Source organism: Otolemur garnettii, unplaced genomic scaffold, assembly GCF_000181295.1.
Source record: "Otolemur garnettii isolate 467f Iridium unplaced genomic scaffold, OtoGar3 scaffold00119, whole genome shotgun sequence".
Lineage (NCBI taxonomy): Eukaryota > Metazoa > Chordata > Mammalia > Primates > Galagidae > Otolemur > Otolemur garnettii.
This window is the reverse complement of record NW_003852514.1, coordinates 5,390,507-5,414,002: the sequence shown is the minus strand read 5'-3', so window position 1 is coordinate 5,414,002 and position 23,496 is coordinate 5,390,507. Positions and strand designations below refer to the sequence as shown.

The 23,496-nt window shown below is 54.1% G+C and overlaps 2 protein-coding genes and 1 pseudogene across 3 annotated transcripts in view; 1 reads left to right on the top strand and 2 right to left on the bottom strand.

The window, feature by feature from the left end:
* Positions 1–3,943, top strand: part of POLD2 (DNA polymerase delta 2, accessory subunit) — an 8,474-nt gene extending 4,531 nt beyond the window's left edge. For both annotated transcript variants that reach the window (XM_023517710.1, XM_012809978.2), the window contains exons 3-11: positions 541–662; positions 886–1,009; positions 1,430–1,544; positions 1,663–1,861; positions 2,133–2,213; positions 2,386–2,543; positions 2,653–2,780; positions 3,258–3,359; positions 3,691–3,943. In XM_023517710.1, coding sequence (XP_023373478.1) covers positions 541–662; positions 886–1,009; positions 1,430–1,544; positions 1,663–1,861; positions 2,133–2,213; positions 2,386–2,543; positions 2,653–2,780; positions 3,258–3,359; positions 3,691–3,851 — 1,190 coding nt within the window. In that variant the 3' untranslated portion in view covers positions 3,852–3,943. The remainder of the gene's footprint in view (positions 1–540; positions 663–885; positions 1,010–1,429; positions 1,545–1,662; positions 1,862–2,132; positions 2,214–2,385; positions 2,544–2,652; positions 2,781–3,257; positions 3,360–3,690) is intronic.
* A 133-nt stretch (positions 3,944–4,076) lies between these two features.
* AEBP1 (AE binding protein 1) lies at positions 4,077–14,134 on the bottom strand. The gene is made up of 21 exons (XM_003797564.3): positions 13,660–14,134; positions 11,777–12,115; positions 11,220–11,291; positions 11,043–11,114; positions 10,811–10,924; positions 10,659–10,736; positions 9,864–9,941; positions 9,617–9,694; positions 9,460–9,513; positions 8,661–8,770; positions 8,441–8,580; positions 7,986–8,070; positions 7,746–7,890; positions 7,556–7,641; positions 7,130–7,253; positions 6,615–6,811; positions 6,340–6,519; positions 5,756–6,107; positions 5,536–5,675; positions 5,329–5,428; positions 4,077–4,985 (listed from the first exon to the last, which is right to left on the bottom strand). Exons 1-21 carry the CDS (start codon positions 13,910–13,912, stop codon positions 4,354–4,356), a joined length of 3,429 nt encoding a protein of 1,142 aa, XP_003797612.1. The 5' UTR covers positions 13,913–14,134; the 3' UTR covers positions 4,077–4,353.
* LOC100953901 lies at positions 14,068–19,208 on the bottom strand (annotated as a pseudogene).
* Positions 19,209–23,496: the final 4,288 nt, after the last annotated feature.

Genomic DNA, 23,496 nt, shown 5'->3' with positions numbered 1-23,496 from the left:
AAAAAAAAAAGACTTTTTAGGGTGGATCTCTGCTCACACTTGGCACATGTCATTCTAAGAATCAGTGTTACGATGCAAGTGAAGTTACTCTCTGTGAGGTTCCTGTGGCCACAGTAATGAAATACCATAAACTGGTTGACTTAAAACAACCAATGTTTATTCTTAAACAGTTCTGGAGGCCAGAAGTTGAAATCCAGGTGTCAGTGGGATTGGTTCCTTCCTGGCCTCTGCCAGATTTGGGTAGCTGCCCTGGTATCCCTGGATGTGTGGTTATATTACTGCACTCTTCCCCCATCTTTACATGCCCTCTTCTCTGTGTGTCTGTCTCTCTCTGCCTCTTATGAGGACTTGGCATCCAGGCCCCAGCTGTACTCCGAGTCCCTCATCTCCTGTGACTGACCGGCCCTGTACTTGTACCTGACGTTCTTTCCCTCCTGGCTACAGCACTCCAGTGAGGCCAATAAGTGCCCTGTGCTGGAGGCCTGGGCTTTCTCAGGGTGGGGGCTGCCTGGTGTCTGAGTCTTGCCCCTCATGCCCCAGGCAGTGGAGTCGAAGTAAAGAAGTTATGTGAGCTGCAGCCTGGGGAGAAGTGCTGTGTGGTGGGGACTCTGTTCAAGGCCATGCAGCTCCAGCCATCTATCCTTCGGGAGATCAGTGAGGAGGTGAGACAGCCCCTGGGCAGACGTGGCCTCCCCCTAAAACACTTCCCTAATGTGTTGCCCATTATAAAGCTAGGGGGTTGGGGATGAGTCTCTGCCCATGGGAGGCAGGGGAGCAGGTCCAAAGATACCAAGCTCTAGAGGGGTGGGGACTGCAGTGTCATCTCACTAATACAGCAGGCTTGGTTGACTCTGATGAAGACTACCTCCCCTCTCTGTGTTCCAGCACAACCTGCTACCCCAGCCTCCTCGGAGCAAGTATATCCACCCAGATGACGAGCTAGTCTTAGAAGATGAATTGCAGCGTATCAAACTGAAAGGCACCATTGATGTGTCAAAGTTGGTCACAGGTAGAGAATCTGGAGGGTGGGGTAGCAGGGTGGCCTATGTGTTGAGGGGCCTGCATAACTGTACACTGAGGGCAGTGGGAGGGCTCAAGTAGTAGGAAGCCATCAGAGTGGATGAGACCTGGTAGGGAGACCTATCTCCAAGAGACAGAGACCCCAGCTGTAGGAATCAGTCTTTAAGTCCTGAGTGAGGACTCATCAGTGGCTGAACGAAACTGGCTGGGGGTGGTGCCTGTGGCTCAAAAGAGCAGAGTGCCAGCCCCACATGCTGGAGGTGGCGGGTTCAAACCCACCAGCTCCCAGCCAAAAACTGAAAAAAAAAAAAAGAAAAAAAGAAACTGGTTGGTTTTGCCCATTTGAGTGACAGGAAGAAGGTGGTAGCACCTGGTTTCCCCACTCAGACCTGACACTGCTGCTCCCCAGGAACAGTCCTGGCTGTGCTTGGCTCCGTAAGAGATGATGGGAAGTTTCTTGTGGAGGACCACTGCTTTGCTGACCTTGCTCTACAGAAGCCCATGCCCACCCTCGACACAGACCAGTGAGGAGCTGTACCTGGGGGCTGGGGCCTGGCCACAGCATGGGAATCTGCAAGGCCCCACCTGGGAGGGGCTGCCTCTTTTCTCAGCACCCTGGGGGGGGCCCACCTTCTCCCATAGGTTTGTGCTGCTCGTGTCAGGTCTGGGCCTGGGCGGAGGTGGAGGCGAGAGCCTCCTGGGCACCCAGCTGCTAGTAGACGTGGTGACAGGGCAGCTTGGGGACGAAGGGGAGCAGTGCAGCGCTGCCCATGTGTCTCGGGTCATCCTTGCTGGCAACCTCCTCAGCCACAACACCCAGAGCAGAGATTCTATCAATAAGGTATGGAGCCTCCTGGCTGCATTCGGCCCCATCTTTCCCATGGAGAATCGCACACCAGCAGGGTCTTGCAGGTCCGTGGGGAATACCCTGCAGTGACTCTGAAACCTTCTGCACTGGGGACTCATTCTCCTGCCAAGCTCTTCCTGGGGGTGGTGGGCACTAAGGGGAGTGAGGGTCTTCCTGCTGAGGGGGCTCTGCTCTCCTCTAAGCCTGAGACCTGGGGGGGCTCTCAGTGTTTAGTGCCTCACCGCCTCCTGGGCTTCTACTCCAGGCTAAATACCTCACCAAGAAAACCCAGGCAGCAAGCGTGGAGGCTGTGAAGATGCTGGATGAGATCCTTCTGCAGCTGAGCGTGAGCAGGCTGGGGGTCTGGCAGAGGGGTAGGCGAATGGAGATTCCAATCTTGAAGCTGCCATTGGGCAAAGGGGCAAGCAGGTCAGGAGTGTAGAGTGGCCAGAGCAGAGGGTGTAGGGATGTGGGCTCCCTCAGGGCCCTTTGAACTCTCCCTGTCCTGTGCCTTCTAGGCCTCAGTGCCCGTGGATGTGATGCCAGGCGAATTTGATCCTACCAACTACACACTCCCCCAGCAGCCCCTCCACCCCTGCATGTTCCCACTGGCCACTGCCTACTCCACACTTCAGTTGGTCACCAACCCTTACCAGGCCACCATCGATGGAGTCAGGTAGTCAGTGCAGCCATGCTTCATCTGACCTAGCCTTTTGCCTAAGGAGCCCCCCTCCTTCTGTCTCCAACCATACCATGCCCGGGGTCAGCCAAGCCTTGCTTTACAGATTCCTAGGGACATCTGGACAGAATGTTATTGACATTTTTCGATATAGCAGCATGGAGGATCACTTGGATATCCTTGAGTGGACTCTGCGGGTTGGCCACATCAGCCCCACAGCCCCTGACACCCTAGGTAAGAAAGAGACTCAGCCACATGGAGTGGGAGCAAAAGGCTGGGCCCTGACGTGCACAAGGTCCCCACCAAGGATTTGCACTTGCCAACCTTGTTGAGACCTAAGAAGCTGAGAAGCTGGATGTCTGTTCTGGAAGCTACTCTGGAATCTTAATTCTATCTATGGCCAAGGCATGCTCAGGGCTTTAAGGCCTTGGGAATGTATTGGAAGCCTGGCTGACCAGAGCACAGTGCCCTCACCCAGGGCCCACCCTGAAGGGCACAGGCAGCAGGGGTAAGCTGACCTATCCCTGGAGTCATGTGGCAATGTCTGGAGGTGCTTTTTTGGTCACAGCTGGGGGTGCTGCTACTGACATGCAGTGGGAGAGGAAAGGATGCTGGTCCACCTGGTGTGTAAGGCCATGGTGGGACTGCCCAGCCTGTGTCCTGGTGCTGAGGCTGAGGAACCCTGCTCAGCAGTAGGCCCTTCTCTTCCAGGTTGCTACCCCTTCTACAAAACTGACCCGTTCATCTTTTCGGAGTGCCCTCATGTCTACTTTTGTGGCAACACCCCCAGCTTTGGCTCCAAAATAATCCAAGGTAATTTTTGTCTTCTGGGGGCCCGGGGCCTGCACTGTCATGAAGTATTTGCTCTTACCTAGGGATGAGGCTCCCAGATAAGAGTAGTTCCCTGGGTCCCTATGGGATGGACAATCCAAGGGCTGCTGAGTGGCCGTCATGTTATGGCGGCCAAGCTAAGTGGCCAGCTGGGTAGGGGCTGAAATGGCATGCTTCTGTCAGGAGTCATCTCTGGTATCCTATAGCCACTGTCCCACTGTGTGCCAGTGAGAACTGTTTACTTCCAACAGCTTCTCCTTTGAGGTAGGCCTTACCCAGAACCTAAGGTAGGTCCTGTGCAACTTTTTTACAGGCCCTGAGGACCAAAGAGTGCTGTTGGTGACTGTCCCCGACTTCAGTGCCACGCAGACTGCCTGCCTCGTGAACCTACGCAGCTTGGCCTGTCAGCCCATCAGCTTCTCAGGCTTTGGGGCAGATGACGACAACCTGGGAGGCCTGGGGCTGGACCTCTGACTCTCTGGCAGCCTTTGCCAGAGGGGCCAGATGGAGGCTGTTCACTCCCTGCAGTGTTAGCTCTGTAAATAAAGCTAGAGCACTTGTTGATGTGGGCTGTGAGCTCCTGGGCACTTGGTACTCAACTATTGCAGGGGCCCAAAGTGACTGGAAGGCCCTGTGCCCACTAGCCAGACTCCCTCCTTCCTTTCCTCTCCCTGAGCTTGTCAGAATGTGAGAGGACAATGCCATGAGCTTGTTTTATTCGAGTGACCTTGGCTCCCTTGACCTGCTCCCTACCCAACACTGCTGCAGCCCTGTCCTTCAGCTGGCAGAACAGGAGCCTCTACACAGACAGACTGTGGCTCTTAGGTCCAGACACATTTGTGCAGGGACAGGACTGACCCTTCCTGTAGGATCCACAACAGGGGGCATTCCATGTGTTGACATGTGAGGTGACTTGGGGTGGCAGGCTGGGGAAGTGCTGCTGTAGCTGGGCTGGGGCCTTGGTGGGACTCTTATCTCAAAAATCCCCAAAGTTCACTGTGTAAGTCTCAACTGTTGTGAAGGGGAATGCCTGGCCAGTGGCCATCTCCTCCTCCTCCTCCTCCTCCGCCTCCTCCTCCTCTACCTCGGTCCAAGTTGGCTCCAGCTCAGGCTCCGGCTCAGGCTCCACCTCAGTCCCAAACTCCGTGACTACCTCTGTGTAGGTCTCCGTCTCCAACTCTTCCCAGCCAGTAGTGGTTGAGGGTAGAAGGCTCCAGGGCTCCGGGGTAGTGCTCAGGATGGTGGTGGGGGCAGAGGGCAGCATGGGGGGCACAGTGTGGGGGCTTGCAGTGGTAGTGGCATTGAGGCGCCGGAACCGCATCTGTGCTCGCAGCCGCAGCCGGTGCTGTAGGCGCCTTTGTTGCAGGCGCCGCTGCTGGGGCGTCATGGGGCGTGATGGGTCAATGTGTGGGATAGGCCGGTTCCCATTCATGGCTATGATCTCCCGAATGCGCTTCCAGTTGGAGCGAGCCAGGATGAAGTTGCACTGGGTGGCTCCAATGTCATAGTCCACATTGCAGGTCTTGGCGCTCGGAGTATATCCCTCTGCATGGGCTGTCACTCGGTACTCACCCGGATTCAAGATGCGCCAGTAATCACCACCACTCGCTGCAGAGGGAAAGGGTGTTGGCTGCCCCAAAGCGTACTCCTTCACCCTTTACCCAGCCCTTCCTTTCTGAGTCCTGCTCCCAGGCTCCCCAGACTCTGCCCTCTGGGTCGTTCCTTCAGACTCTGGGTCCTTGCCCTCTAAGTCCTGCGGTAGCCCCCACTCTCCCTGAGTCCTGCCCTCAGATTCCCCAGACCCTGCCTTCCGTGAGTATTACGTGGAGGCCCCGTCCACCCACCCTGAGTCCTGTCTCCAGGTTCCCCAGACATCTCCCCTCGCCCCCCTGTTCCCCCTCTCTGGCGGGGTCTTCCTGGGAAGATGAGTAAAGATGTGCAAACAAGGTACCTGTCTTCACACCATGCTTAATGCCACTCACGGAAATGGTGGCATTGGCAATGGGAATGCTTTGCTCATCAGTCACCACCCCCTTAATGCCTCGGTGCACCTGGGGAAACAGGCAGCGCTAGTGATACTCAAGAAGACCCCCACCCCACCTGCTACTCCTTCCCTCCCAGCCATGGTCCTGTCCTGGTGCTGCCCCTGCCACCCCACCTGCTCCATGAAGGTGAGCAGCGCTTCTTTGTTGTTCTCCCACTCTCGGGGCAGCTCACTCTCATGAGGGAACTTGTCACAGCCCAGGTAGATGGAGAGCTCCAGGCAGTTGGTATGCAGGTAACTGAAGTCATTGATAGCTGACCAAGGACAGACACAGACCTGTAGTCACCCCGTCCTCAAGCCAGGCCCACCCACAGCCCCTCCTAGGCTGACTCACTCCCAGACCGAGGGTTCCATTTGGCCCCATTGACAATGCCCATGCCGCCAGTGTAGTCCTGGGCTTGGCAGCCTCCTCGATAGGGCTCAGTCATGGTGAGGTGGGTGGATGCGAAGGAGATAGCGAGCCAGCGGAAGATGGCATGGTCTGGGGTCTCCTGGACCTCAGATATCTCGTCCTCATCTTCACCCCGGGCAGCTGCCATGGCTGCTGCCAGCAGCTGCTCCTGGCTTGGTGTGCGGGCCATGTCATAGGGGTAGGACACGAGCCGCTCACCACCATTCAGATTTGCTCCCAGCACGAAGGGGTGCTTCTCCATCCAGGCAATGATGGCCCGGACCTCTGTGGACACCTGGGATGGCCAGTGCCTGTGAGGTCAGGGCTGCAGACTCAGATGCCCATGTCCCTCCACATCATCCTCAACAAAACCCCACACCGATTGTCACATTCCACTCTGCAGTCCCCAGAGTCTCAGCTCAGCACCTAGAACCCAGTTACTGCCAGCCCTGCCTCCAAGCCCAGAGGATCCCAGGGTCCAAGCTAGTCCCCCCACCCCTGCCATATCAACCAGATTGTAGCCTCACCGTGGCATCTGGGGAAAGGTAGCGTTCAGGGATGGGAAGGTTATTGTTGGGGACCCGGTAGGGAACCCATTTCTTCTCCTCAGCTCCCCAGAGCACAGAATTGAGATCCGGAAAGTCTTCAAAGATGTCAAATCCCTCCTCGGTCCACAGTCCCAGTGCCCAGTTCCCAAACTCTGAGCCCTGCAGGGATCCAGCAGGGTTGGCATTGGCTGACCATATCTCTCCCCCCAACCCTGCCTTCCAGGCCCCTGGCCAACCGCACCCTTCACACACACCATTTGTGCTGCCACTTCATAGCCATCAGGATTCAGCGAGGGCACCAGGTGGATGCGCGTGTCTTGTACCAGGCTGCGCACGCGGGGGTTCCCATCACGGTACTCACGACACAGGTATTGCATGAGCAGCAGCAGCAGCTCTCGGCCCAGTACCTCATTGCCATGGATCCCGGCTGTGTAGCGGAACTCAGGCTCCCCTGCAAGAGCAGGAGCCTCAGCAATCACTCACTCTCCGGAGGCCCAGGGTGTCTGAGGAAGGACCCATACCCACCTCATACCCAAGGAACTGGGGAGCTGGGAGGTTTGGGAACTAAGGTATGTAGGGCCCAGCAAGAAGGGCTCGAACCCCAGAGAGGCTCCAGGAATGGGTAGGAGATGGTAGTGTCTGCACTTCAGCAGAATAGCCCAGATGCAGTGTCAGGGCCTTGCCTCAAGCCTTCAGAGGAGAGGAAGATGAGCCCTGTCCTAAGCCATGCTTCAGGGCACAAGGCAGATAATGCCCCACAGACTCTCACCCAGCTCATGCTCCCCGGGGTTATCCGAGATCTCCATGGCATAGATCTTGAGCCCTCGAGAGCTCTTGCCCAAGCTGTATGTGCGGGTGATGGTAGGGCACTCTTCGTTCACAACCTTCATCAGCTGGGGGTGGAGGAAGATGACCCCAAATCACACAACTTACTCCTACTGACCAGTCCTCACCCACTGCCTCGGTCTAGTCTATGGGGAGGGACAGGTATGGCCCTCGCAGGGAACTCCAGCCCCTCTCAGGCAGTCGCCAGCTACTAGCCTCCTTCCCGAGGTGAGAGATGGCCAAAATCCCTCTCAGTGAAGTCCCTTGGAACCTGTAGGAGCTGAACCAGGTGCTAGAAACACCAGGCATATGTTCCTCCATCAGCCCACCAACAGGTCCTGCCCCTGGCCCCAGGACAAGTGCTCCCAACCTGGCGCATGTCCTTGTAGCTGTGGTGCCGGAAGTCCAGGTCATCAGTGGCCACCACCTCATTCTGTGCATAGTAGCTGTGGATGGCTGTGGAGGGTGGGCAAGCAGGGCCCTAAGCCAGCCACCTGCCAGCCCACCCCCAGGTCACCCCAGCCTCCCCTCCGAGCCTTTGCCAGCCCCTCTGCACTCACGGGACACAGGGCACCCCAGCACCTCCAGGCGCATGCACAGGCTGCCATTCCAGGTGAGTGGGTAGATACGGATGAAACGGGCCACCATGGGCTCCGGGAGCTCACTCAGCACAGGTGTGTCCTTGTCCACATTCCCATGGAAGGTCTAGGGGGAGGCAAGCCTCAGAGTGGCCACCCACCCCCTCCAAGAGCCCACCCAGCCCAGACAGTGGGAGCAGAGCTGAGGGCCTGGGCACTCACCATTTCCTCATAGCCATTGGTGTACATCACCCATGTTTGGCTGTCATTGCTGAAGCCCACGAAGAAGGTGGTCACAAAGTCATCACTGTAGAGCAGATGGCAGTCAGGGCAAGACTGCTCTGCTCTCCTGTCCCAGGCCCTCAGGTGACCCGAGCCCTCCTCCTCTAGGCCCAAGAACTGAAGAACTAGCAGAGATGTGATGCAAGGCCCAGATCAGGAGCTAGGGTGCTATGCCCATTGAGTGGCTATGGGCAGCTGGTCTATGCCTGACTTCAGGTGCTTATCTGGACATAGGGGATGACTGATCATGGTTGAGGAGTGGGGGTGGGGAGGCTCAGCCCCTCACTGGTTTTCCTGGCCTCCCTGAGCTAGCTCAAGAGCCCACTAGAATGTCTCAAATGGGACACAATCTGTGTTTGGAACCACTCGCCCCTGCCGAAAGCCTGTGACCATACTGGATGCTGGAGTCTCGACCCTGGGTGATGATGCCTGTAAACAGGGTGGTCCTCCTGGTGTCCACCTCAATCCACTGAGTCCTTGCATCATCCTCAGCGCACCATGCTCCATCATAGTAGTCGTCCTCATTGGCACCAGCCTGTCCAGGGCAGCAGGAAGCTGAGTATAGGTGGTGGAACCCTTTGCCTGGCTGGGAGATGGACCTACTGCAATGCCTACCTGTATGTTGAGCCGGCCGCGCTGTGCCCCCAGGCCATGGCGTAGCATGGAGGAAGCTCGGATCTGGTTATCCTCAATACGATGTGACTCCATTCCAATGGGAGGACACTCTGGGGACACAAACCCCAGGCTGGTGACTCACTAGCTCTATCCTTCCTTCCACCAAATCCCAAACCCCAAACCAAGGAGCTTAGAGCCCACTCCCCAAACATCAGGGGGTACCAGTCAGAGGGCAGCTCTGGTTGGCCAATGGCTCTCTGGTGCCCCACATTAGCCCACCTCAAAGTGATTCAAGCCCAGGCCAGGAGCTGCTTCCATTTCCTGCCTGTGCTTCCCCTTCTGCGCCTCACATGCCCCTTCTGAAGAATGGGCTGACCAGGCCCAGCTGTCAGGGGACAATGGGCTCACACAAACTCACAGGTAGAGCCCCTGTCAGACATAATCCAGATTAGGATCATCTGCACATTTTCCCTGAAGGGACACTTGTAAAGGCAACCAGTGGCCTTGCTCCCCATGCAAGGGTCCAGGTCTTCCCCTACTGCTGCTAGTGGGCCTAGAGAGCCACTGCTCTCCTGACACAGGCCAGCCTTGGGCCCAGAGCAGGAGCAGCCAAGCATGGCTCTTTGGCTCCCAGGGACCCATTTTGGACCTGCAAATCTAAGAGCAGGAAAGAGTTCTGGGGACCTGGAGCTCCATCAGCCCATCCAGGTTCAGGTTCCATTTGTAGGCTTGAGCAGATCATTTGTCCCTCTATCCCCATCCTGTGGCCCCAAACACCCGCCCCCTAGACCCCACTCACTGACTTTCTCCTTAGGAGTCCATTCCTCCTCCGACTCCTCACCCTTACGGGGTCCTGGGGACAATGATGGAAGAGGGTCGTGCTGAGGGCCTGGGAGGCAAGCAGGAGGCCAGATGCTACCCCGCAGAGACCCTGGCCCCTGGCCCCAGCCACACACCTTTGTGGTCCTTGTCTTTCTCGACAGCCCACTGGTCAGTCTCATCCTCTTTGGGGCTGCCCTCCTTTTTAGGTTTCTCTGGAGGGTGTAAGGTAGGAGGGGCCTGTCAGCCTGGCCCTGGGCTGGGGGTGGGGGTGAGGGCATGCTGGCTTGAGTCAGGCTGAGCTAGGGATGTGTGGGCGGGTCAGGCAGGCCCAAGCTGGCCCTAGGAGTATGCCTGCTGTGGGCACCCCTTGGTCCCACTTACTCAGCTCTTCCTTCTCTTCATCCGTCTGGCGCTCAGTGTCAGGTTTCTGGGGTGGGGGAGGCCGAAAGTAATAGTCCACTGTGGGGGTGGAGGAGAGCCAGGCTAAGCCCTGACCTGTTATGGGGCCTCAGCTTCCAGGGCACAGGGGCCCTGCAGGGCGGGACTGGGTCAAGGGGAGGAGGACCTGTGATGAGAGATGGCCAAGAGGGGAGAGAGGTTCTGCAGGAATGGGGAAGCAGCCTGAGCTCAGGGGGAAGCAGAGCAAAACCTTGCTGAAGTCACCAACTGAACCCCCAGGCAGGTTTGGCCTGTTAAAGGGAGGAGTTGGGGCCAGGAGGGAAGTGGTGCCCAGTGCAGGCCTTGGGTGACAGCTGGCTCCTATAGCCAGGAAGAATGGAGAAGGGGTGTCTTGTGGATTGAGCCAGAACTTAGAGCTGGAGGGACTGGTGGGGACAAGTGAGAGAGTGGCAAGAGCCCCTTGGGCTCCATGAAGGCTGGGGTATGGGGACAACATGCTGGCAGGAAGCTGACCAGGGCATAGGACAGGAAAGGTCTGGGGCCCATAGAGGTGATAAGGCTTAGAATGAGCCTAGGGACACCACAGTGGGGACGAGAGCAATGTCGGGAACCAGAAAGAGGGCACAAGGCAGCACAGTCAGGATGGCACACAGGCACCCAGGTGAGGGACAGCAAGGTAGCTGTAGGTCACTCACCATAGCCATCCCCTGAACAGACCCCTGGCCCCAAGGCCAACCCCAAGTGTGTCCCTTGGGCTCTGGGGCTCTGGGTACTCACTGTCATCATAGGTGGGGATCACATAGCCATCCCCATAGTCGGGGGGCAACAAGGGCAGCAGAGGCTTCAGAGGTGGCTCTGTGGAGGTGTGGAGGTGAGGAGTTGGATGGCGGGCCCGAGCCCCCCCATCCTCCTCTGCTGCCTCCTCCTACCAGTTCTCTCCTCCGGTGACTCGGCCTTCTCCTCGGGGCGTTGTGGCCAGAGCCGCTCGGGCCTCCTCCTGCTCAGGGGTGGCCTGGGCTGCTTCTGGCGCCGAATATACTCAACTGAGGGGGAGGCAGGCTCTGAGTGGGGCCCAAGGCTGGGACAAGGCCTCAGCTAGGACCCTCAGTGGGCCCCCCAGGCCAGAGTCTGACCCAGGCAGGGTGGCAGGGTCCTACTCACAGTCCTCGTAGTCCTCCCTCTCTATCTGGTCATTATAGTCCAACGTGGGCAACTCAGTCTCTTCCTCCGGCTCTGAGGGAAAAGTGCTGGTAGCTGCATGACAACCCCACCCAGGCCCACTTTGGGAAACCCCTCAGTTCTGAAAACCCTGGGGCCAGGCAGATGAAGGCCACTCACCAGGCTGTGGCTCCCTAGTCTCCAGATGGGTCTCCTTGTCTGGGCCCTGCCAGTTATTTGGGAAGGGCCCCCCTGCAACACAGGAAGCCCAGAAACAGGTGGGTGGGAGGCCAGCTGTGACCACTTTGTGAGCCTGAGGCCATCACAGACCCAAACACCCTCCTAGAGGTAAGCGCTCTCCAAGAAGGCCTTGGTTCCTGTGGCCCTTGGCACCCTGCTGCCATCCTATAGGGCCTGACAACTAGGTTGCCTGCCTTCTGGGGAACCCACCCTGTTGCCTGGGAGGCTCTGCCACAAAGCCACCCTCAGCAAGGAAACTCAGGAGGGCACCCTGCAGGTTCAGAGCTTAAGGACACATAAGCAGAGGCCCAAGGAACAGACATCTTCACCCATAGGGTACTAGGTCTTCTCCCTACCAAGGAGAGGCTGTTGCACTGTCCAGGGGGGACCTAAGGGTCTATAAGAAACAGGGTTCTAGGACACTACCCTGAAACCCCCTCCCTGCCTCCACTCCAACAGGTCACAGCCCCATAACCCTGGAAGAGCCTGACACAAACCTCCCTCCTGGGGTGGCTCCTCAGGACCAAGACTGTGGGGTGGGGGCAGTGGCCACTCCAGAGTTTCTGAGGCCAGGGTGGGGGGCTTCTTCCCTGTCGGGGGCCTCTTGGTAGCCTTAGGTGGCTTCTCTTTGGGCTTCTTGGTGGCCTTGGGTGGCTTCTCCTTGGGCTTCTTGGTGGCCTTTGGTGGCTTCTCCTTGGGCTTCTTGGTGGCTTTGGGTGGCTTTTCCTTCCCCTTCTTGGGTGGCCTGGGGGACCCCTCCTGGGATTGCTTGGTCACCTTGGGCCCTTTGTCTTTCTTGCCCTTCTTCCCTTTGTCTTTGGCCTTTCCTGGAGATGCTGGCCAAGATGTACACTCAGGTCAATTAACAGAGCCCACTCTGTGCCCCCATGTGACCCCTCACTCCAGATGTCCACAATCTGGTCTTAGGGGTTCTTGTCAGTTCCCAGTGTGGAGAGGTTAAGTCACTTAGCCGGTGACACAGCTGGAATTTAGACCCAGGCTTTTTTTCTGCAAGTGTGGGGTTGTCACCACCAGTCTCAGCCTCTCTAAAGACTGAGCAGGGGGTGTTCAGCTCCTGGGGAGAGGCCCTTCTCCTCCCACTTGCCAAAATGTCAACAGGCGCCCCTCAAAAGCCATTCATTCACCAAATGTCCACTATTCTATGCTGAGCATAAAGGGGCAGAGAGGTGGCTGAGCCATCCAAGCCTAGATGAGCACTTGCTTATCCCTGCCAACAACCATACGAAGTAAAGGACATGATCCCATTTCAAGAAGTAAAGGGTTTGGAGTGGGTTGGAAGGATGAGGGGGCTCCTGGGGAATCTGGGGACTACACAGGGGACATAAGGGACAGGAAGGGAGCTTGTGGCTGCTTGCTTATTTCAGAGAGTCTGGGAAGAGGAGAAGGGACTGGATGTGTGTCTGTTCTGTAGGGATCTTCCCTAGACCCTAAGCCAGAGCTGCAAATGCTGTTGAGAACTTAATGGGAGGTGGGGGAACAAGAGGAGAATTTGGCAGAAATATAGGAAAAGTTACAAAACATAGACGGCCAGGAAAAGCAGTGCTGCTGAAGCAAGAGCTAGAGGAGGGGCCAAAGGCAGGCTGGTGGTGGGGACAGCAGCAAAGATCCAGAACTGGGGGTGCAAGGGAGGAGCTACTGACATCAGGAATGATGGAATGGTGCCTTGGAGTCTCCTGGGAGAGAGGGATCACAAGACCCTCTGCCATCCATCCGCAGGCCATAATAAACAGTTAAGATTTATTGAAAAACGATTATGTAAGAGACCCTGGGTTAAATGCTTTGGTGATGCACCACCTCATCTAATTTCCATAGTAACCCCAGACTACCCATCACCCACTGGCACCTTAGAGCCCTGCCAGGCAGTGGGTCCTCTGCAAACCCCTCACCTGTCTGTGTGCTCCTGGAGTAGGAGGCAAGGGCAGGAGGGAGGGAGGCCTGAGCTGTGCGGCCATCAGACAGTGGGGCCCTAATAGGATGGCAGGGTAGTGACACAGCACAGCTCAGGATGGGGACACAGCATAGTCCCCAGTGGCTCAAGCCTAGTCCCCCTTGGGGCCCAGAGGAATAAGGATGAAGGACTAGGTCGATCTGAGCCACTGGCCCCTAAAAGCGGCCCCGCCGCCCAGTGCTGGATGTGCCTCCAGGCCCAGGGGCCCCAGGCCAGCACTGACCTCGGCTTGGCACAGTGTCCCGCCAGGCATGTGGGCTGGCGCACGCATCAGTGGCCACTCCTCCCCTGGGCAGACTGGGGAGTGGCCAGACTCTGCCCCCCTGTTTTTACCTGAGGTGCCAGCCCCCCACGCAGCTGCCCTGCACCCCCACCCACTCCACGGACGCTCCGCCCCCGCCAGGCTCTTACCTTCTCCGATCTCCCCAGACCGTGTCCCTGACTTGTCCCCAGCTTGGGCTTTTTGGACGCGCAGGGTGGGCTCGGAGGGCGGCGGGGCCTCCAGGTCGTCTTCCCGGGGTTCAGGCTCCAGCTCCGACAGGAAGCCCTCGAGGAACTCCTCGATTTCGTCGTCGGTCAGCACTGTCTGCGGGCGCCCGCCGGGGCAAAGGACCAGCAACGCCAGGAGGCAGCCGAGCAAGGGCGCCCCGCGCACGGCCGCCATGGCCACTGCACGCGCGGGGGGCTCCCTGGAGGGCGTGGGAGGCAGGGGCGAGAGAGGGGATGGGTTGGGCGAGAAGATCCGGGAAGGCGGGAGGGGATCGGGTTGGGCGAGAGGATCCGAGGAGAGGCTCTGGGGGTCTCCGAGGTCGGCAGGGCTCAGGGCTGGCGGGGTCTCCGAGGCACTGGCGGCGACCAGGCTGTCCAGTCCCGCGTGGTGCGCTCCCTCACGGATTGCCCTCTCCAAAGCTCTAGCAGGGGCCGGGGCGGGGGCACCGGGGCTTCCGGAGCCGGCTCCCCACCCCACTGGGGGAGGAGGAGAAGGAGGAGGAGGAGCCAGGAGTGGACATAGGGGCTGCGGGAGTGAGAGGGGTGGCTAGCAGTCTGGGCGCCTTGCTCTTGGCACTGTCTAAAAGTGCAAACTAAGGGCAGCAGGGCAGTGTCCCAGTCTAAGACCCACACCAGGACACGGAGTCTGGGGACAGAGGCGACTGGGGGAACAGAGGGCTTGGAAAGAGGGAAGAAAGGGTTCCACCGGGTCTAGGGCTGCCGGTTTAAGGGGGCACGTGTCCCCCCTGAGCCCACTAGGGCCTCTGGGTCCGCCAGGGGTGACGGACCTCAGGCCTCGGAGACCCTTCGCAACTCAGGGGTCTGCTGAAGGGCCACTCCATCCTTCCTAGCTCTGAAGTCTTCAGCAGGTGGCCCCTGCTGAACCCCAGTGTTAACTTCATTTGTTCATCCAACCAACCTCTCTAGGTATGTGTGGTGGGCCCCGGCGGGGACAGTGCTGTGGGAACTCACTTTCTATTGGGAGGCAGCCAACTGCTCTGCTGAGATAGAAGTCCCACATAAAGGCATGTTGTCCCCCAGGTATCCTCCCCCCACATCCCAACATGGACAAATTAGCCATTTCTTCTTCTCCTTACTAGAACCCACTTTTTAAAAAGTATTTACAATAGCTCCAGCTACCACATGAACGCAGGGGGCACACAGATCCTCAAAGGATCCCAGGATTCATCAAGGATGCTCCTTATGGTATCTGAAGTTTGTCATAAGGCTTCTGGAAGAGCAAGTATTGGCTGGGTCCAAATGGTCATCATAGCTAAGGCCAGAGTCCTAGACTATTTCTGTTGGAAGGAATGAGGAAGCAAGAGAAAGCACATGGGCCAAGTTCAGCAGCAGGCAGCCCTAAGCCCAGGTTATCTGTGAGGGTCTGGCCCAAGGGGAGCAGTCAGATAGGAAAGTACTGGGAGCCCCTGGGATGACTGACAGGGCAGAATTTGGACCTTGGGTAAGAAAGAGGAACAGAGGGTTAGGAAGCACCTGGGTTCCCAGAGTGGCCCTGAGCCAGACTGAGCAGGCAGCAGCCAGAGAGGCCACCATCAGGGCTGCTGGGCTCATAACCCACACTGCTTGCTGAGAGAAAGATCACAGGGCGGTCTCATGCCTCTCACGCCTCTGTCCTTCCACAGCCCTTCCTTTGCTTGCTCAGTGGCTCTCCTTAAATGTGCAGGGCAACTGTGACAAGTCCTGGGCCTGCCCCTCCTGGCTATGTCATCTCAGCAAGTAGGCTCAGCACTGTCTACCTGTTTCCCTATCATCTTACGAGTGTGAACTAACCAGGAGCATGCACATGCTGTTCCTAGCCCACATTGTCAGCATTCACGGCCTGAGGTTCTTAGTTCTGGTCATTTCCCCTCAGAGACCAACCTGAACTCTACCCACTGGGACTCTCAGAGCAGCCCCGAGCCAGCCTCTGCCTGCCATGTGTCCCCAGGCCAGCCCTGGCAGCAGCCAGGATGAAGCTAGCTCTTACCCTTCGTTGTCCTCTGCAAACCTCTGAATCATCATTCTCAAAATGTTTTCTGGGAATTTGTTCTGTTGCCCCCAGTTCTATGTATCAAGCCAGGAGGCCTGAGGCTGGGTGAGGGGCTATGAAATGTCACTTCCCTGGGAATGGCTTACATATGGGTTGGATTTGGGCCCCACATTCTCTGCCAGGGAAAACAGAAGCCATAAGAAAATGAAAAAGGAATAGAAAGAGCCTTTCCTCAGCCACAGTGAGTCACCAACAAAAACATGAGCAAAAGCTCTTGGGGGGAGCTGGGTTCCAGGGAATGCCAAAGGGTCAGGGGCTCTCTATCCTCAAGGGTCTGGGCAGGTGAACGGAGTGGGTGGGCAACTGCTCTCCATGCTAAGCTGGTGTTCCCCCCCTTGGATGTGCGACCAGGACCCCCATTCAGCTTGAAGACCTGCCCGCAGGAAGTCCTTTAGACCTGAGCCCATGCCCTGCCTTCTGCAGGGAAGCAGCCACAGGACCTGTGAGGAGTTGGTCAAGACTAACGGTTTCAGCAGAAACTCACCCAGTACTTGCTGCACCCAGGGACACATGCTGCAGCTTCCAGAAGTCATGAAAAGATGCCCCTGGGCCATCTTGCCAGGCTCTATAGCACTGTATCAGTGAGCAACAGAATGAAACGTCCTTCACCCCATATCACTATGACCAGAAGGTTGTGACCTCTTCTGCTCCATGCCCCAGGCCTCTGAAGTGGACAGAACAAAACACCATCCATCCTTCAACCACCCATTTCCAGCCTGATTTTCCTTGTTACCTCTAGGTGCCAAGGCAATTTGTACACACCTCCTCTGAGTATCTTTGTGCTTCTTTGGTTCATTCAGAAGGTATCTATGGAGCTCCCAGCAGCACATGAGGCTGAACATGACCCAGAGAGGCAGCAATCACAAATGCATAATCTTCTCTGGAAAAGTTGAAACTGGAGGGGATGGAGTGGGGGGCAAGAAGTCAGCAACTAGAACCCCCTGGACAGAGAGGAAAAGGCTCCTCAGGGCACCCAGGTCCTGGCACAGATTGGGCATTGAATTGATGGTTGCTAAGTAAGTGTATGCTACCATTTTTAAGAAAGGAAACTGAGACCCAGGGAGAAATGACTTGCTCAGGTCACAAGCATGTAAGTGATAGAGAAGTCCAACCTAGAACCTCTGGGGCCAAACCAAGTGCTCTTTCCACATGGGCTCCACAGACTCCAGCCTTCAGGCAACGGCCTCCTCTCTCTGAGGCCCAAGCTCCTGAGTATCACTCAACTGCCGTGGGTGTCCCAGTCTGGCCAGAGATTAAAACTCACCTGCCACTCCCCAGTGTGCCTGAGTTATAACCAGGGTGGCCATCAGGGCCCAGGAGGCGGGATCTTACCCTCCCCACCCACCCCAGTGGCCACTGTGGCAGCAGCTCAGACACACAGGGTCAGGCCATGGGAGGAAGTGAGGCTGTGTGTACCAAGAGATGGTCCAGCATACCCTTTCTGTGGGTGCTTCTTCTGTGCTAAGGTGTGCGTTTGGTGTGGGAAATAGAGGCACAGGAAGCCTGGGCTCTGACACCAGCTCACCAGGATCACAGGTGCTAGCCCCTCTCTGTCTCTCCTAGAGTCCTGGGTCTGCCTATAGGGACCAAAGAATAAGGGACCAGGCCTGGCTCCTTCCCCCTTATTCCTCTTTCTTGGGAAAGGCCCCTAGAAACATCCCCTTCTCAGAATGTCACCAGTGGGGTCAGCCTGATTAGGCCCACAGGAGGGGTGGTTTCCAGAGCCATGAGGACTGAGGTCTCCCAGACAGTGTCTAGCCACTCTCACAACTGGCAGAACAATTTCCTTGGTTTTCAACTATTGGAAAACCACATGTGATTTTCCACAGTTGCGTGCTCCTGGAGCCTGGCTGCTGAGTGAGCAGAGTTCATGCCGAATTCCTTCCGCTCACCACAGGGCAGACATCAGGCCCAGCTGTGGGGAGACTTGGCTGGGGTGGGGGTCACCACAGCAAGGTGGGGGTGGTAGGCAGGAGTCCAACGCTGATGAGTAATTCTGCAGCGCAAAGGCTATGGGAAAAGAACACGTGACAACTTAGTATAACAATCAGCCCAGTGTTAAATCAGAGAGAAACAGGGGTCATTCAAAATGGGGGCTTGTGGAAAAAAATCATGTTTGACCCTATCTCATACCTTCATCAAAACTAACTCCAGACAGATTAAAAAAGATGCAGATGTTGGAAGAGAAACCATGGAAGTATTAAAACAAAGTACAGGAATTTTTGTATTCTTGGTGAGGGAAGTCTTCTAAGGAGGGATAGAGAACTTTGCATAGAAGCTTTTGACTTCTATCTATCAGAATATACTGAGAATGAATTTTTTTAAATACTGAGTTCATTTCACATGTGTATGTTTGTCTTCCCACCATTTCCATGTCTGAGCACTACTAATATGTCCTATCATAACATTTCATACATACTTAAAACCAAGTGAAGGGTAGAGTTCCATATTTAAAAACAAAACAGGCATTTGGACAACATATTCTTGGCAGTGGAACCTGGATAACATTTATCAAACACAGTAGGGAAAGTTCTCACTCTGCATTATAAAAAGGACAGCCAGATATCAACTGTTACAGAAATGAAATAAGACAAAATATTTTAACAAACTGTTTAAACTACTTTTGTAAAAAGACATCCTCCACTGCTGATCTTGAATAGCCTTAACATAATTTATGAAGTTGGCTTCCACTTTGGGAAGAGAACCACCTTTTTCTATACTTGCTTGCATTTTTGCCTTAATGTCTTCTACAGAACTAGGTTCTTTTGGTGTTTTAGGAGTTTTTCCTTTTTTTTTTTTTTTTTTTAGGGATTCTTGACCTTTTGATCTTGGTGTCAATTGTTTTGAATCCTTTCCATTGTGGTTTGATTTTTGTGCATTTTTGGCTGGAGTGTCTCATACAAATTTCTTCAGTTTCCTTATCATCATCATCATCATCTTCAGCAGCAGCAAGTTTTACTTTTTCCTATAGAACCTTGCTACCACCTCCAGGGGCAGATCGCTTTCCAGACATACTTAAGAGTTTCACTTCCTCCTCCTCTTCATCTTCGGACTCTGCATCTTCTTCCACAGCTACTAAGTGTGTGCTGCCCACTGATATGCACAGGCCCTGAACCACACTTCAACCATAAGACCCCAGGTGGTGTTATTTCAAGTCCCCCAAGAGAAACTGTTGGCTGTACAGACATTTTCAAAGTTGCCAGTGTTACTTTAATTGGACTGTTTCATAATTGGTTGCCTCTGCTTCAACAATGTGCAATCATCCTTTGCAAGTCAGCCCCTAAACTGACCATTCTTAAAGATAACTGGTGTTCATTTTCATCATTATCCACCTTAAAGTGATAATCTTTGTTGACCTTTAGTTCACAAATGAAAAGGTAGGGCCTGAAGGGCTCATGTCCATGTCCATTGACTCTTCCATGAGGTGGTGGCACACATTTATGTGGGAGAGAAGGCAGGCGGAGATTAACAACTACTGCTCCAAGGAATACCCACACAGGACACAATCACACCAGGGTGAAAATGAAATTTAAAAGCAGACAGAATACTGAGAAAGGATCTCCCTAGGTCAGAGAGTGAACATTCTAGGCCTCTTGTAGTGTTAGGAACCAGCTGTGCCTTCAGACCAACCTACCATAACCTCCACCCTGGATTCACTATACACTCCCTCTCTCTGAGCTTCTATATAATATAGTAATAATGATACTACCATGCTTCCTAAAAATGGTGCAAGGATTCATTGAGATAAATCTGAAAAGTTGCACCTGAAAACTTATCTTTGCTAAAGGAAAGTTGATAAAGTTCTTTACATTTGTAAAGCTAATTTGACTTTGTTTCCACTTTTAAAACTGAGCTAAGGGGCTAGGTTTGGTGGCTCACTTATGCCTGTAATCCCAGCACTTTGGGAGGTCAAGGTGAGAGGATCACTTGAGCTAGGAGTTTGAGACCAGCTTGAGCAACATCTCTACAACCCATCTTTACAAAATATAAAAATATACATTAGCTGGGGCGGCGCCTGTGGCTCAGTGGGTAGGGCGCCGGTCCCATATACCGAGGGTGGTGGGTTCAAGCCCAGCCCTGGCCAAACTGCAACAAAAAGATAGCTGGGGCTCGGCGTCTGTGGCTCAAGCAGCTAAGGCGCCAGCCACATACACCTAAGGTGGCGGGTTCGAATCCCCAGCCCAGGCCCGCCAAACAACAATGATGGCTGCAACCAAAAAATGGCCAGGCGTTGTGGTGGGCACCTGTGGTCCTAGCTACTTGGGAGGCTGAGGCAGGAGACTCGCTTGAGCCCAGGAGTTGGAGGTTGCTGTGAGCTGTGTGATGCCACGGCACTCTACTGAGGGCAATAAAGTAAGACTCTGTCTCTACATAAAAAAAAAAAAGAATATATATATATATATATACATACATACATATATATATGCTGAGTGTGGTGGTACATGCCTGTACTTATGTGGCTGAGGCAGGAGAATCCTTTAAGCCCAGGCATTTGAAGTTGCCGTGAGCTATGATGATGCCACTGCACTCTAGGCCAGGCAAAGTAGCAAGACCCTATCTCTAAAAATAATATTAATAATTTCAAAAGTGAGCTAAAAAATAAGTAGGCAATTCACAAAAAGAAAAATAAGGGGCCAGTAAACATTTGCAAAAATGTTCAACTTCTGCTGGACACGATGGCTCACGCCTGTAATCCTAGGACTCTGGGAACCTGAGGCAGGTGGATTGCTTTATCTCAGAAGTTCCAGACCAGCTTGAGCAAGAGTGAGACCCTGTCTCTACTGAAAATGAAAAAACTAGCTGGGGGTTGCTGCAGGCTGTGGAGTAGTCCAACTCCAGGTTGTGGAGTAGTCCCAGCTACTCGAGAGACTAAGGCAAGAAGATCACTTGAGCCCAGGAGTTTGAGGTTATTGTGAGCTATGACACCATGTCACTCTATACAGTGTGACAGAGTGAGACTCCATCTCAAAAAAATATAAAGTTTGACCTTTTTGCAAATGAAATATACTGAGTACTACTTTTTCCATATCAAACATGAAAAACTTCCCAGCATAGGCATTACTAGGAGATTGTCTGCATGCTACTAGCATCAGGGAACTTTGCCCCATACAGGAGTTCATCTCATTCAGGGTCATATGGCTGGAAAGAACAGAAGCTCACCAAAGCAGCTGCTCCCCAACAAGCCTTCTTGTGAGTGATGGAAAACCCAGTACAACAATGACAAAAATAAGATAAAAACTTATTTCTTGTTAACATTAACAAAATGCAGAGGTAAGTAGTCCAGAGCTGGTATGGGAGCCTACCAATCACCAGTGATCTGGCTTTCCATTTTGTAGCTTTGCCAGCCACAACATATGGTTTCTACCTTGTGGTACAAAATAGCTGCTAGAGATCCAGCCATCATTGCATCATCCCAGACAGCAGAAAGGAGGAAAGGGAATGCACAGAGTGGGTCATGATCTCTTCCTTTAAGAATACTTCCTAGAGGGTGGCACCTGTGGCTCAGGGAGTACGGTGCTGGCCCCATATACCAAGAGTGGTGGGTTCAAACCCAGCCCCAACCAAACTGCAAGAAAAAAAATAGCCAGGCATTGTAGGGGGTGCCTGTAGTCCTAGCTACTCGGGAGGCTGAGGCAAGAGAATTGCCTAAGTCCAGGAGTTAGAGGTTGCTGTGAGCTGTGATGCCACAGCACTCTACCGAGGGTTAATAGGCGAAACTCTGTCTCAAAAAAAAAAAAAAAAAAAAAAAGAATACTTCCTAGAAAGCTCACACAAATATCCATGTTGATTGCATTAGCCTTGGCTAAAACTCACTGACAAGCCACACCCAGCTACGAGGGAAGGTGGAAAGTAGTGTTTTTCAGATGGCCTATGCCTGCTAAGTTCTGTTACTGAAGAATAAGATAATAGCTACTGCAGAATAATTAACAGTCTTTGCTATACATGATACTCTTTTTGCTTTTGTGTCTGGTAAGGAACATCTTAGGAAGGTGTAAAAAAAATTATCTGGTAGAGGAAGGTATAAAAACTGAAATGCTGGATATATAAGAAACCTAGGGTGGTTTTAGCAATTTTTAGCGAGTTCGTGTGTGGAGGTATTCATAGTCTTGCCTTTTGTCTGTAGACCCAGCCAGAAACCCAGCCAAGGAAAACAAGAAGCTGACAACCAGCCTCATGTGAGGAAGAGGACCCCTGGCAGGCACCCATCCTCAGTAACCCAGATCTTGCCATTAGAGAGGGTGTCAAAGTGCCCCCAGGCCACTGTGGTGCTCAGAGTTTTCAGTGCTAAAACCTATAACTGCCAGCTCTCTATCTCACCTTCCCTTTAACTATCAAGCTTCTCGAAGGAGTTGATCACACCCAAAGTTTCTACTTCCTCAACTTCAGGCAGCTGTTCCTACACTTGGCACTCTGACCAGGCCTCCACAGATCCCCTAGGGCCAACAGTCCCTGCCAGGTGCCAAAGCAACCCTTGTTAGCTCCTCCCCTGTTCAGGGTTAGGGTCGTTTAGTCCTCCTGACTGCCTCTGCTTCCTCCTGCCTCACTTCTGTGGTGGGGTTCCAGGGCTGTCACCTCTCTCTCCTCACTCTGCCTCAGCTCCCTGGGAATCTGATGTACCTCACCTCCCAACAACTCCTACGTCTCCATCTCTACCCTGGTCCTCCCTCTGACTTCCCACCCTGCCTTCTCTCCATCAGCATCCATGGGGCCTGGGCCAGCACTTCCAAGATCTGCGGCCTCCCTTGGCCTCTGGTCTTCCATAAGCATGCTGGTATGGTTGAACTCCTCCCTGCTCACCGTGGCCTGACCAGGCAATCTTATTCCAAGCCTCCTGCTCATATTCCCAGTTCACCACCCACAGCCACCCTAGAGGACTGTGTTCCCAAGGGGGAAATCTTGCCATCCACATGGCCATGAGACCCTCCACCCACCCAGGTCCCCCCTTCCTCTGGTCCCAGGATGAGCCTGGGACCCACTTGGCAGAAGCCCCTTGTTGAATATTCTTCCTTCTTAAAAATTCTGTACACTGTGCCCGGTAGAGGAAAATTGGAAAAGACAACAGGCAAAATAATAAAACTATTATGATAAATTTTATTAAACTTCAGACCATTCCATCTCCTAGAGACAGCAATAACAGTTCGTTACATAATCTTCCAGACAGTTTTGGAAACATAGACCTAGAGAAGCATGCTGGAGCCAGGTGGCCTGGGTCCAACAACCCAACACAGCTGCTCACCAAGTTGCTTACCCTCTCTGTGTCTCCATCTCCTCCCCAACAGTGTATATACGTCAATGTCACTCCCCTGATAGGAGAGTCTAGGGCATCAAAGAGTTGACACATGCAAAGTGCTAAGAACAGTCGGGCAGAGCACACAGGGCAAGGCTTGACACCCCCCTCCCGTGCCCTGTGCACACATGCACATTCTTAAGGAACACTTTGTTAAGATTTCAAACATGCAAAGGCAGAGAGATGATACACTGAACTGCTTGCTCTGTCACCTGCCTCTACAGTTCAACTCACAGGCCATCTTGTTTCATCTATGTTCCACCCTTGCTTCCACACCAAGATAATTTTGAAGCAAATCCCAAACATCATATGATTTCTACAGGAAATAGTTTATTGTACATTTCTAAAAAGGACTCTCTCTCACCCTCTCTCTTTTTTAACCTATTATAATTCTTGAAAATCTCGGCTCGGCGCCTGTGGC

What these genes read in the sequence shown, in the direction of transcription:
- AEBP1 (XM_003797564.3), bottom strand. Translation starts at nt 13,912, where the DNA reads ATGGCGGCCGTGCGCGGGGCGCCCTTGCTCGGCTGCCTCCTGGCGTTG. An exon ending in GGAGCCACCCCAGGAGGGAG is followed by an intron (nt 11,292 to 11,776) that starts GTTTGTGTCAGG and finishes CCTGTGTTGCAG; the next exon opens with GGGGGCCCTTCCCAAATAAC. An exon ending in ATGAAGTGGCAGCACAAATG is followed by an intron (nt 6,520 to 6,614) that starts GTGTGTGTGAAG and finishes GGATCCCTGCAG; the next exon opens with GGCTCAGAGTTTGGGAACTG.